The 18,598-nt window shown below is 44.4% G+C and overlaps 1 protein-coding gene across 6 annotated transcripts in view; it reads left to right on the plus strand.

The window, feature by feature from the left end:
• Positions 1-18,598, plus strand: part of LOC142568146 (uncharacterized) — a 326,673-nt gene that overhangs the window by 293,119 nt on the left and 14,956 nt on the right. For 3 of the 6 annotated variants that reach the window (XM_075678219.1, XM_075678221.1, XM_075678223.1), the window contains 11 exons: positions 2,525-2,608; positions 3,485-3,701; positions 5,588-5,727; positions 9,215-9,441; positions 10,256-10,415; positions 11,805-11,958; positions 12,470-12,576; positions 13,417-13,506; positions 16,017-16,110; positions 16,238-16,312; positions 18,392-18,563. In XM_075678219.1, the coding sequence (XP_075534334.1) occupies positions 2,525-2,608; positions 3,485-3,701; positions 5,588-5,727; positions 9,215-9,441; positions 10,256-10,415; positions 11,805-11,958; positions 12,470-12,576; positions 13,417-13,506; positions 16,017-16,110; positions 16,238-16,312; positions 18,392-18,563 (1,520 nt within the window). The remainder of the gene's footprint in view (positions 1-2,524; positions 2,609-3,484; positions 3,702-5,587; positions 5,728-9,214; positions 9,442-10,255; positions 10,416-11,804; positions 11,959-12,469; positions 12,577-13,416; positions 13,507-16,016; positions 16,111-16,237; positions 16,313-18,391; positions 18,564-18,598) is intronic. The other 3 variants (XM_075678220.1, XM_075678224.1, XM_075678222.1) reach the window with 2 other exon arrangements.

The following is an 18,598-nucleotide window of genomic DNA, read 5'->3' on the forward strand; positions in this document are numbered from 1 at the left end:
GGATATGTATAGGTGTCGTTCAAGCAATCAGCGCGCGAGGTAACGATCGCGATAGACCATTGTTGTTGTCTGCTAGCGCAGCCGTGATATAAATTTAGCTGGTCGCTTTCGGCTGGCTGTTGCTTTTTCGGGACATTCTTTTTCCCGCCAACTCGAGGCTACTGCTCGTTCTTCAGACGGTGATTAATCAACTGTGTACAGCGCTTTTCTGACTCAGAAAGCCCACCCAGGCCTGGTTGCACGCCAGTGTTGTGGGCCGTCGTCGTGAACCCGATTCGAGCTTGAAAACTCTGTTCATTCCACCCGGATTTGGTCGGTGGCTATAGGCGCTTGAGAACCCGTTCGTGTCTGACGCGATGAACTTTCGTCGAAGTGCTCGTTATCGGGATGCGCTGTGTGGAAAAGTTAGAAAAAGAGTTCAAATCGGATGTGCCGGACAATTTCCCATTGTTCTCGAATTCTTCTTGTACATAGGTAACTATAGGGCTTCTTCCAGTGTCGTTAAGCTGTTGTTCCGTCATCGCAGTTTCTTCGTAGATATATACAACGCTCGGTAATGTAGACTGCTTCTTTGCTGTGACTGTACGCACGCGTCAAGAAACCCCCAAGTGGTCGAAATTGATCGGAAGCGCTCCACTGTGATGTTCTTCGCAGTACAGACGTCATGGAAGAAAAAAAAAGACAAGAGTACAAATGGTAAAGACCCAGTAAGTTCGAAACTACTATAAAGCGTGATGCGTGTTGCATTATACACACACGTAACATTGATGTTTGCATGCACTGTAACGATCAATGGTGCTTATGTAAATCGCAACCTTGTTTTAGTAAGGTTATTTTACTAAGGTCCTAGAATCTTACGGGCACTTAGTTGAAAGATCGAGCGAGCTCGTACTTCATAAGCATAACAGCGTGCTATAAAGAGACATGTGCATAGGTACGTCGTATCAATATCACGTTTCTCGAATGCACCCGTTCGCGAGATGACTCGCGAGCTTCGTGTCATCTCGCCGCCGCCGATGAGGAAGATAAAGTGACCGGACCCGAAGGGTCCTGATTTAGGAATTCGTTCCGTTAGGCTTCCCGACAAAGGATCTCCTTCGACAACACGCCTTGCTTGTCGATAAGTGGGTCGCAGAAGCATAAAGCCGAAGGCGATGGAGCACCCTTGGGCCCCGATATCGTCGCCGACATGTGGACAAATAACTCGTTGGTCGAATTGGTGACAGCCGGCAACATTGTGTCCATTTGGCCTTGTCGCGCGTGCTCAAGATCGAAGGAACGCGCGTGATTGCGTCGATGCCTGTGTGTACACACGAGAGCGTCCGCAATGCGCGTCGTGGAGATTGCTGCGGCACCATAAGGGTCTCCCATCGACGGTTTCCTGCCTGGGACGCGTCCTTCCATACGGCCTCCGATTTGTGCAACATCCGCGTTCAACTTTGGGCGTGTCTTTTCCTCATCCTCACGGTCCGGAGATTCTCGCGCGTGCCCGTCTGCGTCGCCTGCCACCGCGTATCGGGCGCTGTCAATTACGAGTGCGTTTCATTTTCCTTGTTGCGCATTAGCTGGGAACCGTGAAAACGGTCCCACGAGACGGACTTGCCGATATCGGGGCCCTCTCCAAGCGCCGATTTTTGGCATTGCTGCATCTTGGACTTACGCACGTATGTACAGCGCAAAAGACGGTCAGGAAAGTAAGAAAGAAAATGCCAGACGAAGCATTCGGAAAGCTAAATAAACTGAAGAGACAGAAAAAGAAAAAAAGGAACGCTACATTTAATAGTTGGAGAATAATAAATGGGTTAAGGGTGAGTGGAGGGGGTTTTGTCGGTTACTTGAGTGGCAAGTATTTCATCTAGTTCCGCACTGAAACATGGCACAGTTAGGAAATCGAAAACGTTGCTGAGAAAGTCTGTTCCTCTTCCTGATGGCGCGAGAGTAGTATAACCCCTTGGAAGCGTTAGTGTAGCAAATGAAACTCGCGAATTTCCAGGCTGCACACGTGGTCACGCCTCTTCGACACAGATGCTCTATAGGTTTTAGTAGCCCGATCCTCTTTTAGACGTTAACTTCTTTATAGTTCTCTGTACGTTGATATGCCGGAGGAGGCGGCTGCGTCAGAAGTACGGCGGCATGCATGACGGTGTCACTGCACTGAGGCGATACCAGTTCTCCGAGGTGCATGTTTGCGTATTTTTTATGGGGCAAGAAGCGCTACTGCGCTTCTTGCGATCTACCGGTCTTTGTGAACGTCTCTAACTGGAACGCCCTTCATGTGTGTGTCTCTATGTGCGCATTTCTTTTATTTTTCTTTAAAATATGTTTAGCCCTTTCCTCTCTGCCCTCTTTCTAACCCCTATCTCCCAACCCCAGTGCAAGGTAGCAAACCGGACTCTAATATCTGGTTAGCCTCCCTGCCTTTCTTCGTTATCTCTCTGACTCTCTCATCTTCTTTATTTTTTTATGCGAAAACTCTGTGAAGTGATTGTTGACCACTTGTCCTGCCTTTTTTTCTTATGCGCAGGCGCACATGGTGGCAGCCTTCGAGCAGTCCCTGTCGAATATGACATCGCGGCTTCAGCACCTCACCGTTACCGCTGAACAAAAGGTAAGTACGGGAAATTTTGTTTCCGCGAAGGGGCATTAAGCCGTTCACATAAATATTTAACTACATTCTGCGGAATCACGTGCCAAAACTACGACATTTTCGTAAGGCGCGCCGTAGTGGGGGTCTCCGGGTTAATTTTGACCAGCTGGGGTTCTGTACCGTGCACCCAATGCACGCAACACTATCCTTCTTGCATTTCGCCCCCGTGGAAATGCGGCCACCGCGGCCGCTTTTTGATCCCGCGCCCTCGCGCTTAGCAGCACAGCTCGATAGACACTAAGCCCGAATAGCGGGTAAACCGCTGATCTAGCAAAGTAATGTTCAAGCAAACTACTAGGCATTCTGGATATTATTTTTTTCGCATGTAGTGCTGCTTTTTCTCTTCATTTTTTTTTGTATTTACAGTTGACGTAAGCTTCGTGAATGAATTTGTGGAAGTCATATTTTATTGTAAGTTAGAGAAAATGTCCGAATACAAATCATAATGTGCACTACATAATTACAAAGGTCGGAACACGAATAAAAGATGTAATGTTCTGGTCATTAACTTTAGAAATGCAGCTGCGCTAGTTATTCGAATTTTGCATTTACATACAGTCAATAAGATTACAGCGAAACTTCGCTTATTCCGTGTTCAAACGCCACGCTGTTAACGTCACTAAGTAATTAAGACAAGGGATTTTGTGGTATATCGACATATTTAGGCCCTGTTCGCTTTGGAAAAGCGTTAGACGTCGTCCCATCAGTTGAAGGGCTCCGAGCATAATTTCGCCAATTAACGTAACACACATCAGCTACCGTAAACAAACATTTCCCCCTCAGACTTCTCTGCGCACGTTAACTTCACCGCTCGCGGTCCTCCTCTCTCTGCCACAGGACTCGGAACTGACGGAGCTGCGCAGCACCATCGAGGCGCTGAAGAAGCAGAGCGCCGAGGCGGGCCTCACCAAGATGGCGCTGCAGTCGATGGCGGCCGTGCAGCGAAGTATGGCCCCCGCTAACGGCACGCCCCCCGGTGGCGGCGGTGGTGGTGGTTCGACTAACCTAGTGCGCCGCCATACCTTTAACACGCCCAAGGACGCTGCCGCCGGTGGTGAGCAGTCACCCGACCAACCCCGACCTCTCCAGCCCCGCCCCCCCTCTCCTTTTTTCCCCCACCTCAGGCCTCGCTTCACTAACTGCGCATAGGTTGCCGTGCTGATGTGCAGCTTTCTGTACAGACTAACTCTGCATGCGATGGTGGTTGTCGCCACAAGGGCTGTTTTATATGGAGATTACTCGAGGGAACTCTGGTGCTGCGAACGGCTCGGCTGTCATGGGAATCATGTGCAATTCGCGGACTTGTCTTACAATCGGGCTTGTGGCCTGATACGTTCTAGAGACGTTATTTATTCAACTTTATATATAATTCTACGTGTGAATTCAGCAAATCGTGCCGGGCCATCCCGGGGCGATGGTGATTGCTTGAAACAGTTCATCACGGTTCCCACGCTGCAGATTTCAGCAATTGCCCTGGTAGGCACCGGCGCAATTTGCTGAAGTTACTTGCCAAAAGTTTCCAAGCAACTATCTTTTTACCTAAAAGTATGAAGCCATCAAGTCCTCATGCCCATATATAGTATTTGCAAATTGTTCTTTCCAACCTTTACAATCATAGCACATTATTTTGTTGACTATGAACAGTTTGCATACAGAATTGTTTGAAGCCAGAATGACCAAGTTTCGACAAATCCATTTACTACCCATAATCAGTCACCATGCCATCATGATGGCTGAACCGCCGTGCTTGCAGCCCCCGTAGACACTACCGCCAGAATTTCTTCGAGTAAAATTTGCAGAAAATCCATATATATAGCTCTGACGGGAAACCTCCTCATAGTGTCCATTCATTGAAATTCGCAGCTGCAAGGGCGCTGCCATATGTTGCTACTCTGCGCATGCGCGCAGGTGCAGACGACGCGATGCGATAGATGCGATTCAGCTGAGACGCGCAATCAACGCGATCCCGAGCCTCCGTCAGTATGGTGGCGCCATTTAGTATAGGCGCCTGCAAACGCACCCTTTGACGCACCGTGAATTTTACATCAAAATTTTATAAATAGGCACTCAATCTTTCTGAAACATATAATGAATCAATTTAGCACCTTGTGCATACGTATTTACTACATATAAATGCTTGTTTTTGCATAATATTTTGAATACTTTTTAGTGTTACAAATGTAAGTCACAGCAACATGGCGACGCCCTTGCTCCTGCCACTTATCTCGCCTAGTTTTTACGCTAGATTTAGTACGTTAACATTATTTGTATACTAACTCTATAAAAAACTCTGAAGTTGACGCTAAACGAGCTTGTGTACAGTCACATAGACGTCTATTGTTCCAGACTAAACTCTGCAATGTGGATGCGCATTTCAGAGTTTATGTGTGCAGAGAAAACACAATATAATGCATATTTATTTATTTCGTAGACCTGTGACCTATTTCCTTATTTCATTACGTTTCCTTATTTCGCCATAGGCCAAATAAGGAAACATTCCAACTTGTCCGGCTTGAGCTTGTTCTAATTTGACTGGACCGACGGCTGCCGAAGAGCAACGCTCTCATTTTGTGCTGATGAGAGTTTTCGGCGCTACTTTGGCCCATAATTAGTTATATTTTTTTCCCTGAGGAGAGGGAGCCTAATTACATTTTTACCCAGTCGGTTACAAATATAGTGGAGTATGACATAAAGGTGCCAAATTTAGACACAACGAAGTAAGATACACACACACGCACACAAAAAAAACGACGCTCTTTTTGTCGGCATTCGTGTTTTCTATGTATCATGTTCCGCAAGAGCTCATGTACACTTTCAGCTAGTACAACCTAGTCATGTTCTGAGCACCTTGGCCACGTGTTTCATTTTGTGTGTGTGTGTTAACCACAACCTCTATCGCTGTTTAACTGACTCCGCTGCATCGGACTGTGTCGTGCTCAGCCCTCCAAGACCAGCACATGTCCCGCCAGCTGTCTGCGGACTCCATGTCGAGCGTCAACTCGGCATCGAGCGCCTGCAGCAACGCATCCACCAGGCACGAAGAGTCCTGCAAGAACAAGCACAAGAAGAAGAAAGGATGGGTGAGCCAAAAGACGGAGCGCAGAGTTGAAATCACCTGGCTCCCAGTGACAATAATGACCTTCTGTGGATATCCTATGGACGTGCACTTTCAGGGCACGAATATGCTAAGGATGTGTCGAATACGTCCGGCGGGCGTCCCTCACGTGGTCGTTTGGCTTCATTTACGGGATATCGGTTGCATATATCCGCAAGAGACATCATGGGGACATGCTGCGAACACATTGCGGACGCATGCCAGGGCCTTTTGCACAGTGTTCGCCATAATTAATGTCTATTACTGTCAGAGCACACGCTGTCTGACAGATGATATGGGCAGAGTGCCCACGCACCAAGAACAGGTACATTCTTTGTACACATTATGCGCGCAAGCACGTGTGTGGAAATTCATTCTTCTAGGCCTTTTGCACCAAGCGTGAGTGATTTTTTAAACCAACTAAAATTTTCTCAGTAAATTGCGTCAGAAAATTCATAATGTACGACTTATGCGCGAGCTGCAGACACGATAGCTTGCGATCGTAATTCGAGCATGCGCGTATTATTAACTTTGTTACGAGGAAACGCGTGTAAAGCCTCAATTGGGGGACAATTAAGCGTTCACGTGTACGTCAAAAAAGGTACATGTGGGATAACCTTGGGAAATCCATGGTAGGATATCCGAAACATGTCCCTGAGCGATGTCCTTGGAACATCCGTAAAAGGATAACCGTAACTGAACGTCCACCGGATGACCTGTTTGCATCCAAAATAGTGCATGGACATTAGGACATGATTCGAATGTTCTACGGACGTAGTGTTTTCACTGGTTGGTTGAGGTACGCTCGCAAGCAGTCTTTCATTCCGACGGCGCGGGCGCATAGAGCTGCAAGTAGCGCGCCGTGTGCGATACGCCGTCGCAAGAGCGGCAATTTGCTTTAAAAAAAAGATCAAGAAGGAATAAGCTATATATACATATATATAAAGACCAGTCTTTATTACTGTAACTGACAATCTAACTGTAACGGAATGATGTAATTGTGCGGGTTTTCGTGACTTGACTATTTCATCGATGTTACAACGCGCCATCTGCGCCCCGCCTCTCGGCACTATTTCGGGAGGTAGTGGTACTCCCGACCTCCTGTATGTGTACGGCGTATTCTATCTGGCGTTTTAAGAGGAAACTTTAGCTCGTGCCCAACTCTGACGCGGCCTATCCGAATACATGTAAAATGCAAAAAACGCTTTTCTGAGATAACCGCTAGACCAATTCTGATGAAATTTGTTGCATTTGAGAGAGAAAGCTAAATTCTAGTGACTGTTGGAAGCAGAATTTCGATTTAGGGCTTGAATTTTCTTAAAAGAATGTTCAAATCTTTGAATGTTCGAAAAAAGCTAGAAGGACGAAGTTTGCAAATTAATAGCTCTGCTTCAAGAACAGATATCGTGGTTCTGTAAACGACATCCATTAGGCCATGCAAAGCGGACAAATTTGATTTGTCAATTTAGATTTTACGTGAATTTGTTACGTTGTGTACGAGGGTTCTGCAAAAGCTGTATTTCCATATTACAATTTTTTTTAGGATTTATGTGTAACACATCAATTTCGCCCACTTTAGATGCACTATTAGATGAAATTCACAGAATTGTGATATCATTTTTCATTGCTGAGTTACAGAGTTTTATACTTGATAGTTCCATTTTCTGAAAATTTTCGATTTTTGCATTTTTTAACAAAAATATTGACAACCTAAATAAAACATTCCAAACCAACAGTCAGTAGATTTTAAGTTTTTCTTTTAAATGCAATGAACTTCGTCAGATTTGGTGCAGTGGTTGCCGAGAAAAACGAATTCTCCTTTCGCATGTATTTAGGCAGGAGCACCTGAGCTAAAGCTTCCTCCTAAATGCATACGCCATAATCGCGACGCTCAAACTTTGACCCCACTGGATATAGCTCGGTTTATTTATGTTTACATTTTCACGTTTTACACTGCCACGGTAGCGCCCTCGCATTGGCACATCCACGTGAATACACCCCTACACACAAGCACAGACACGCCCAAACACGCATACACACTTATTCTGAGTCGCAAAGCCAAATACTCCCGACATGCAGGCCCGACACTTTTACTATAACAAACAAACCGTGTGAAGCTAAGCAAAGCGTGTGAAGCTGGATTTCCCCCACAAAGACTCTTACTGCGGAGAAGCCTGCTTTAATGAACACCTTGAGATTTATGTGCACGTACAGGATAACTTTTGATGCGTGGCGCGGCGTGATAAGCAGGCTATCTACTGTAACGGCGGTTATAAATACGAGTTCTCACTAGTGAATGTACGACTGCTTTCATGTGACCCCATCCTGAGGCTGCCGTACTTGCGCGGCCTCCCTCACCCACCATGCAGGTGATGCAAACAGTCATGAAGTTGAACTCTTCGAGAGGCCTTTTGCCATTCACCAGCATTTGGTGGGTGGGGAGCGGAAATGGGCGGAAAGCATACAAAAGCACAAATAAGTAGAAACCATTAGAGAATGATTATTAAAGTTAAGTGATGCCTGCCCGGTTCGCCTTGCTGTGCTACTTGCCGAAGAGGCTTATCGTATAGCTGTATCGGTTAATATTAAAACTCTTGCGAGGATGCATATTGCCACAAAGTGTGACGAGCGAGCATGAAGAGAGTAGTTACGAGTGGGAAGCACGATCTGGATGACGCAGGTGCTGTTAAAGAACATGTGGAGGCTAAGTGGAGATGCAGGCTATTTAGAGGATTCACACCACCTTTTTCTTGACACTATCGTGCAGTGGTACCAGGATTGACTCGCTAAGTCACCATTTCTGATTTCTCTGTCCTTCGTTTGGCTCAGTTTACAAAGCCAGATAGCCAGCTATGCAAAGTGAGTGGAGCATCCAAAGAAAGATTCAATTTAATATGCCCCTTTGTTTGTGCATGAATTAAATTTGTCTGAATGCAGCAAGCAGTAGGCAGTCTCTTTCTTCGGTGGAATTTCGTTTTCTTTGTCTTAATCTATAGTGAAGCATGGGGTGTAAAGTTGAATATCCATCCTTTGATAAGCCTGTTCCTTGCTGTTATCTTTGTGTATGTTCGGACAGCATAGCAGTATTGAAGTGATAATTTTAATACAGTCATTCTGAAGTTTGAAATGAAGATGCATACAGAGTGTTAAACTAGACAAGCAGGCTAGTTGGCGTCGATTTACGGAATGCGTGATTGTAACATGGTGAAAGACCAAAAAGGCACCAGAAACCAGGAGGACCAGATGAGGACTTCAAATAGTGTTCACACACGTGCATGCACACATGTGTAAACACCCACCTGTGCAAACAAACAAAATGATATGCTCTCGAATGCCAGCATAATATAGAAAGTTGTTTCTGTGGAAGACAGGGCGTGACCTGCATGTTAACTGATCATATAGCTCACACACCCATGTACACTATGCAAAACATTCAGAATCTAACTGCTCTTTGTCTCCATTTGTTTCATAAGCAGCTTCGGAGCTCGTTCAGCAAGGCGTTCTCCCGGAGCAAGAAGAACCGGCATGGCTCGGTGTCCGACGTCGAGGACATTCGGGCTCTGCACTCGGACTCATCAACGCCCAACTCGCCACTGCTGGGACTGGGCAGCCCGCCCTCCCTGCTCACCGCCAACGGCCTGCCACACTCGCCCCTTGGGTGCGGCAATGAGAATGGCGAGCTCTCGCACTCCAGCTATGCGTGAGTTAACCTCGGCCTGCAAACTCTATGCAAGATATAATGTTAAACCTAATTGACAAGCACAGCGTTTATCAGCGAGGCTGTAACTGGAGTGTAAATCATCACTTGTAGAATGTTACAGGAAAGTTGCACATTTTCCATAAAACGGGGTTAGTGTAAAGCAGTAAACTGCATATGTGTCTTTGGTACATGCTCTGTTGATGTCCACAAGAGGTGCCTGCACCCTGCAGGCAGGCCTTGCTGGGTACATTGCATGGATTAGGGCTTATTGCGCAACATTAGCTAGAAGGCCAGCGATGAATATCACATTTGCACTTAATGCTATGTGCTACATCTTGTGCAGGCGCTATGCCCATACCAGTAAGAGCAGGTGCATACTTCGTAGGCACATGTATATATGTGCGTGGAAGTGCAATGGGTTGTTATTTTTATTTGAAGCGTTCTTGAGCTATCAACCCAGGTGTTTTCAGTCATGAGCTGTTTGTACAACATTTAGCTCACGTGGTCCGCTAGAACTATGTGGTAAATAAACAAAGTTAAAAGGAGTGAAAAAAAAAATGATCGGGGTAGCCTTCACGATGCAGCCAGTTGTGTTGCGAGCATGAGCAGATGCTTCACATTGGCGTCATAGATACTTTCCTCTCGTATACACCTACTGGTGTATACTAGTAGCTATACTAGTAGGTATACTAGTAGGTGTGTCTAACTTAGTACTGTGCATTCTACAATGAATGGCTTTGGCATCCTAGCACCGAATTCATTTTCACACACACAAATTGTAAACATGTGATGCACTGTCTGAATGGTGTCACAGGCTGAATGAACACGATGAAGAAGATGGTGGGCCCGAGCTGGTGCGTGAATTGAGGAAGCAGCTGCGGGAGAAGGACCTGGTGCTCACCGACATCCGGCTGGAGGCCCTGTCTTCGGCTCACCAACTGGACAACCTCAAGGAGACGCTATCCAAAATGAGGGTGCGTGCGGTGACTGGCGGCAGTGATCATTCACTTAAATTAGAAGTCATGATTGCTGCTCGTATCGACAAGCAAAATATTGGCTTAAGATATTGAGTTAGGAGAATAGATGGTTGGCGACACCGCTTTCAACTTCCTGCACTGCCTCCCTGTGATGTCGTAGACCTTATGAAATTCTGCAAGAGCTAGTAAATTTTTATTCAAAGAGAATTGCACTTTCGGTAGAATTACGCTTTTATTGATGGAGAATTACAGAAATTGATAGCTGTGCACCAGCTATTCTAGCATTGTACCTTCCCTACAGAAGTTTGGCCTGTTTTCTCTTCTAACAGCCCATTTTTATTTACCTACATTCCCTCAAATGGAGCACAACACCGCCTCTAGACTGGCGAACACGACGTGCAGCAATAAATGTTCTCTGTGATTCCTTCGACGAGGAGCTACTTGAACAATGCTCGGTTATTCCGGTGCATTTGTCTAGACACTCAGAGCACCCGGTTGCACCTTTACTCGGGGATTGCTATAGAGTGGCACTACAGGGCCTCCGAGATCAGGGGGGGGGCAAACACAGCATGTGCTGTCCGATTTCGGAGGCCATGCTAACAGCAGCGACGGCATCAGTCAAGGGGTGGCGCTGCCATCCACTTTCTTGAGCGAATGTGGAGCGTGAAGTTGAAAAACAACCTTGAATACGGATGTTAAACTTTTGCCTAAGTATTGTGTGAATTAAACTTGCATACATTTTACTGCAATGCTTGGAAGGATTGGATAATGTTCATTAAGACTACATTGGTACTTCAATGTGGCATATGATTACTATGTTGCTCGGTGGTGGACTAACTGCAGATTTCCCAAGAATCGATAGCTGCGTGGCAGCTTTGTTATATTAAGCTCCTACAATACAATAAACGTTTGTCTAATCATGAGAGAAGGCTTTGGTCACTCAGGAAAGGTCTAAAATGGAAGACAGGTGGCGGCGCAAAGTTTTCGCACCAGCCTGTCATGCATGGGTTTTGACGTTGTCTGTTTGAGCTTAGTTAACTCTTTATCAGTAAAGATGGACTACATTGATTTACCAAAGAGTCAAAGACTCAACTTCGCAAGTTTCAAGAGCTTTTACTGCACCACAACTGCCCAAATAGGAAAAAAGTATGTTGAAATACATGACGTCATGCTGACGAGCCAACGGTTTGCGTTTTGGCTGGAAATTGAAGAAAAGGAAATTTGACCCGCATCTCGTTTTATAATAATCAAGCTGTTACCGTTAAATTACTGAAAATAGAATTTTGAAAGAATACTTTCCCAGTCTGATCCATTGTTAGGTTTAATGTCAATTTCAAGCAAACACTTTCATGCTCATGTTGCCATGTCGGACTTTTTTGCATGCAGAACGAAATGCACAGCCTCAAGCAGGACAATGACCGGTTACATCGGCTAGTCCGCAGCCAGTCACTGAGTGCTTCACAGAGTTCTCTACTCCACCGGAGCAGCATGGACATGCTGGACAAGCGACTCAGTGCCCACGAAATCTCCTCCGCGCTCGGTGAGGACTGTGCCTTGACTCATTATTTCCACAAGCTACCCAGTGATAGTTTAGCACCCAAGACATTCTGTCGGTGGGTGTGACGGTGCAATTTCGATTTCCTTCCACAGCATCCAAATGCTAATATTTTAAGATTTCGGTCCATAGAAAGTCCGATTCGCTTACATTAATCTAAAGACGTAACGGTCAGATCACGCAAAAAATCTGAACCCACAAAGGTAATGTAATTGGATTTCATCACCAGAAGCCACAAAGAAAGAAAAACAGACCTGCGTGAATAACAAGGCCTCTATACCAGGATCTGCTCATCAAGAAATATTAAATAATTATAAGAACAATGTTTCGTATGCACAGCAAAGACTTCCGTATTCTAAACACTGAAGTCAATCGATTGTTGTCTGCATCCTTGCCGTGGACACCACGAGATTTGATATATTGAAGAGTCTGCAGAGACATGCATGAACAACCGTGATGGGCTGCTTTCACAATGTGTTTCTAATGCTGCTTTCAGACTCGCACGACGGCATCAATGGTTCGGTTCCAGAGGGCAAGCGCATTACCGTGACCGTTCATCTGGTGTGTCACGGTGACGTCGAGAAGTGCCTCACGAAATGTGAGGTGGGTATGCTTTGGCCTGTGTTCTTTATTCCTTTATTGTTATGGCTCACTTTGTCTGCTTCCTCGTTTATTGAAACCTGTCGACCCTTTAATTCAGGCAGAGGCAGGTTGCATTTCACATACGGCTCCCATGTTATTTTTATTTGTGTCTTGTTTAGCTATAGGTTCTAAGTAAAGATTTTCTTTGAATTAGCGCATTTTATTTTGACAGAGGTACCTCTATGGTGGCTTAAAGTATGCCTTTCATTTTTATTTAAATTAATTTGAAACAAAGAGCTTTAATTACAACAGCTGTGGCATTCTCCTTCTCACTTACTAGTAATGCAAAAAAAATATGGCAAGGAAGAAATGCTGCAACTTAAACAATACGTGTTCTCTTGGAGGCAGCTCCCCGACAGACTGAATAATTACCCAAATGTTACATGTGAGGCAAGGGCTATAATTAGGTGAAATTGTGATTAATTGAGTATGGTTTACTGTATCCTGTAGACTTGTGTACTTTTGGTGCATGCAGAGGCTGATAGCATTACATTTCATTGGCTCCCTCATGAATACTACATTTGTAGCAAGCAGTGTTTTAAAATAAGTAAATTTTTGGCAGAAGTACTCTTTTTTTAAATACTGGTAGGACAGTAGCAGTAGCCGTAGTTGCGACAGTGGATGTGTCCCACTTCTCAGTGGTTACAGGAGACCTTTAAGGGGGCCTCAGTCAAGAACAATACTCGAGGTGCATAGATTGTCAGTGGTTGTTCTTCTCGAATTGCATATAGATGGTTCTTGCAAAGAACGAATGCTTGGCAAAAGATAATTCATGTACATTGTCATGTGTGTCAATCGCAGGCACCAGAGGAGGCCCTGATTGGTTCCTTGTACGTCAGTGGCAAGACCAAGTGGGACAACCTGGACAGCGCAGTCAAGAAAGCATTCAAGGTTCGTGGCTCAAGAAATGTAACTTCACCTTTGTACACTGAAGCTGTTGTTGTGAATAGAACCTCCCAAAAGTTTGAACAGTGAAATTGTCGACCCGGAAAGTGCAGCATTAAAACGTTTGCGTGTTTCTATTGAACAAAAAGAAAACCTTAGCATGCTGAAAATTTAAGGACCAGTGGGCGATGATCAGGGCAATGCGTGGGCAAAGTTATAAGTGTGGGAGTTCAATAAATACATCATGGGAAATTATAAAAATTTTGTTGATTGCTCGCTCAGTGTTGAAAAATCTTAATGTTCAACAAGGTTCAAGGGGAGGCACTAGTTGCACTGCCAGCTTTGTTCATAACTGGATTGAGATTCTGCCAGCTTGTGCAAGTCTGCTGGGGGCGCTTTCTTTTTATATTTTATTTATTGGTAGTTCTTGAACAACACTATACATTTATAATAAATGTCTTAAAACCTATTTACCATATTGTAAACTATGTCGAACCTATGTTTTTTCAAGCTTTCTTTCCCATTTTATATGTAGGCTTGCAAAGGTGGTTGCACTTTTATTTTTTGCTAAACCATTTTAGCCTAGGCTGTCTCTAGATTACTGCTTAATTTCTATCTAGATGCCTGAGAACCGGAAACAAGACTTAAACCTCATCAGGCAGAGGAGACATTACACAAGCACAGGCAGGGTAGCGCGCAGAATGCATAGACGAACAAAGGACAAGTAAAACAGGATGGGTGCAGGTCTGCACTCGTCTTGTTTTATGTGTCTCTTTGTTCATGTTTTTGGCATACTACTGTGCCTATGCTTACAAAATTAATCAGCCAGCCTACCAAACCAAAGTTTTATTGAGACATTGCAAGCTGTTTCATATAATGTGTCATTGGAAGAGTACATTTCTTGATGACGACATATTTATATAATGATTCAGCAGGTGCACTGTGTTTTCCAATTCACTCACAAAGCTAATGTGTGCCTGTTGATTGTCTATGCTTGATTAAGTGTCAACGTTTGAGAGCACGGGCAACTGCATTGCAAGCTAAACAGATAGGAGCACAAAAAGAAGACAGCACTCAGGTCAAGCATGCAGGAGTCAAGCTTTGATGCACAAATTGCTGGCAAGATATGTGCAGGTTAAACACTATATTGCATTGCGACAGCTTGGCACGAGTTTCTACATTGGACAGATATGTTGTGTCAATAGGAGATTGGGAGAGCACTAGCTTAGTCTTAACGAGACCAAGGAGGTGTATATGCTTTGTTCGTGCAGCTTGTTGACACAGGCCCCTGTGTGACATATGCATATTGCTGAGCCACAATTGAAAACGACGTAAGCTGCATGATAGCAGAGGTTTCATGATTGCAGTTGTCATGCCTGTTTGTGCACTAAAGGATGAAGGCCTCTCCCAATAATCTTCAGTTACCACTGTGTTGTGTCACCTGATTCTTTCTTATGTATACAAAATCTTGTTGAGTGTCGTTACATTGCAGTATTTTAGATGAGAGTTGACATTCAGCCTTTTCGATATTGCAGTGCGCTACACATTTGTTATGATGCAATATTCTAAGCTGTCCTAAACTGTGTTTTTATTCCCTTGGCACTCAGTCTGCTTGACTAAACAGACCACCAGTTATCTGTCCTATGCATTGCATGGCCCACCCTCTGGTTCTCATGTATCTTGTTGCACGGCATAAAGAAATGCGGCAACATATGTGTAAGTGAGGCATTCACAAGCCAACACAGTAAATGAATAAGCTTTCTTGAAGTATCCTGGGCTTGATCTCGCATGTTGCTTTGGTTTACTGCCCGGTCGTTTGTTCTGTTGCTCCCGTTATTCTTGTTGCGAATTCATGTTCACGTAATATGCTCACAGAACGAAACACGACAGAGACAATTTGAGCAGAGCACTCCACGTGTCCACTTAGTTGAGAGTGCTATGTCGCATTGGGGGGGGGGGGGGGGGGGCTAGAAACCTGGTCAGCAAAGGTGGTGCGAAATCCAACATGAGCGAAAATCAAACTGATGTCACAGAAACTACATACAGTGAAAATGAAAGTATGGGCATTAGTTAGCCCCAAACTGAAGCATATCCTTCCGTTAGTATAGTATGTATATGCAATAAACCTGGAGTCATGATTCAGTGCTTCCAGTGGGGAGCCTTTTGACTGTCCTGCAACCAAGTTTAGCTTACACTGTAATTAACCATGTCATGCTGAATATGTTGGTTTTCATCAGATCAATAAAGCTACGCAGAATTGTCCTTGGCAAGTGCTTGTCAGGTAGGCCACCTGGCAATTCCAAGTGTTAGTCAAATACTGTCAAATACTATTTCAGGTGTTTGCCTCGACCACGACATTTGCAGTCTCCATAATAGGAGATTGTGCCCTCTCTATAAATTTGAGCAACAAGCACTGTTCATATAGGGCATCGAAACAGCTGATTCACATTGATATGGATCTCCGATACTTCGAAGTGTGTGTTGAGAACTTTGAATTTATCCCACCCACGCTACAGGATTATGTCCTGAAGGTGGATCCTGCATCGAACCTGGGCCTGAGCTCCGAGAGCATACTCTGTTATCACATCGATGACGTTGTCCGTTCCAAAGGTGGGTGTTGCCTGTCTCCCAACTGCCAGATTTCCTGCTTAACCACTTTCTAGCATGAGATGCTTGTGTACCTCTGTGTTTGTATCTGGCCTGAACGATTTCGTAAAAAAAATTTCGTTTTGCACAGAAGCGGAGCTTCCAGAGCTGCTGCCTTGTGGTTATCTTGTTGGTGAAACCCTGAAGATTCAAGTTGTGCTCAGAGGTGAGTGATAGCTTTAACCAGAATTTTTATAATTCTTGTCCTCCCCATGCACGGGCACGTGAAATGTGAAACTGCTACTCTCCTTATATGCAGCCGTTGAACCTTCACTCAGCATCAGGAGGAAGCATTATTATTATTATTATTATTATTATTATTATTATTATTATTATTATTATTATTATTATTATTATTATTATCATCATGCTGATTTAGTTTTGAACATTGGCAATGACAAGATAGGGTGCTGGACCAAGACACCTACACACAGGAAAACGCAACCGTCAGCTGTTTATTATCACAAAAATAAAAAAGATGGCAGCAGCTATTATATGTTCAGAACCAGTTCTCGCTACTATCTTCTTAGTTTAACCTATCCGATGAATATTTAATAGAAAATTCACCCACAATAACAAAATTTGTTATTTCATGCAATACACTGTTAAAATTTTGTTCAGATATGACTTTCGTTGCAGTTTAAAGACAAAAAATACATTCTACAACTATTACTACCATTGCTCTCAATTAACATTACTACCGTTAGTCTTAAGCAATAAAGCATTGCATGCCCCCCCCCCCAGCAGTTGTAGTGGTGGTTTTCAACAGCTTTGCTGGACATCCACTTTCCCAGGGCCGGTATGGCGAGTCAATTTTTTTCAGAAAATAGCAATATGTTCTAGAGTCACACGCCATATATTGATTCTGTTCTCTTGAGATGACTCTATTTTGTACTGTTGCACATGCCCTGAAGTCAAAGTTACTGCAATATTTGTGAAAGGCAGAGGAGAAGGCAGGAGGATTAAGTTTGCAATATTCTAGTTTATAGGAGTGCATTTGAAGCAGGACAGTGTATGGTTTACAGATTTTTAAAAAAGTAGCCCGCCAAGGATGCTAAACGTTTTGTGCAATGAAAGCATTGGACCTGAAAATGTCAGCTGTCAATTCTGAACGTTCTAAGCTAAACTTATGGCTACAGCATAGTTATTTTTGCAATGGAAGGATTCGTATAGATATCTTAGTATTAAAAATTGCTGTAGTATACCATATCTATTCGATTATAAGGCAGTTACTATTATAAGGTGAGGATGCCCAGTTGGGGGACCCAAGAATAAAACACTTAGGTTGGAGCAGCAGACAGATTATACGGATTCGGCGGGGATCGCCCGAAATACTGAATTACTGACACAGCCAAAGCGTAAAATGGCGACATTAAATAGGGGGAAGCGAGCTCCCATTCGTGGCGTGCAGGTTACATGCGAATTTTGCCTATAGGTGTGGCTTCACGGCAGAGGCGATTTATCCTGGAAGTGTGGCTTCATGGCAGTAAGGTGCACACTGCCATGAAGCCACACTCAAAGGCAAAATTTGCATATGAGATGGAGGGGGGGGGGGGGCGGAGACGCGACTTTGAGGCTAAGGATTCTAAGAAAAAACTTCGCCTTATATTTGAAAAAAATACGGTACATTGGCTTTCCCTTTAGTGTCTTTCATACTGTTTTACACATAATATTGCAGACAATCATATTCTCTGTAGTCTATTGTGTGAGAAGACTCACTGCACTTTTATGCCATTTCTTATTATTTACAGTGATCGTTAAAAGTTTACAAACTACGAGATCTGAGAAAATGCTGAAATACCAAGGCGTTTGTGCATAACCCGTACAACTGTACCAAATATTGTTCATGTTTTCATGAACAGTGTTGTTCATGTTTTCATGTTCACTCATAGAGGCTGCTAATTTGAATACCAAGCTGCATGCCCAGGCCGTGGAAATGTTCAGCTTGCTGTCGGACCCCACAGTTTAAAAATATTTGCTGCTGACTGTACAGGATATTCACAAGTGTTTTGAATCTGCCTGCATAAGCTCCAGAAGCATTGTTAGGCTTTTAGTCTGGCTGCATTTTCTGCTGGCATCCTGAATCACGTAAACATTTTATCCTGGTGTGCATCAGAGCAAAATTAGAAGTATGTTATCAGCATTTATTTCTCTGGTTTGCAGGGTAGTGAACTCAAATAGGGCCGAATTGTTGTGCTTCACGTCCAAATTCTTGTCTAACACAAAGTCACGGCTGTGTCTGCAGGGACCGCGCAAAACGCAGTGGATGCCCTTGCACTCCAGACGCTCATTCCCAAGTCCGTGATCCAGCGATACGTCTCCCTCCTGACGGAGCATCGCCGAATCATCCTCTGTGGCCCGAGCGGTACGGGGAAGACCTTCCTCGCTCAGAAGCTGGCCGAATACCTCGTGCTCAGGTAAGCTAGAAGTGCGGCTGCTGCTTGGGGCATTC

The sequence above is a fragment of the Dermacentor variabilis genome, unplaced genomic scaffold (genome assembly GCF_050947875.1).
Source record: "Dermacentor variabilis isolate Ectoservices unplaced genomic scaffold, ASM5094787v1 scaffold_17, whole genome shotgun sequence".
NCBI classification, from domain to species: Eukaryota; Metazoa; Arthropoda; class Arachnida; order Ixodida; family Ixodidae; genus Dermacentor; species Dermacentor variabilis.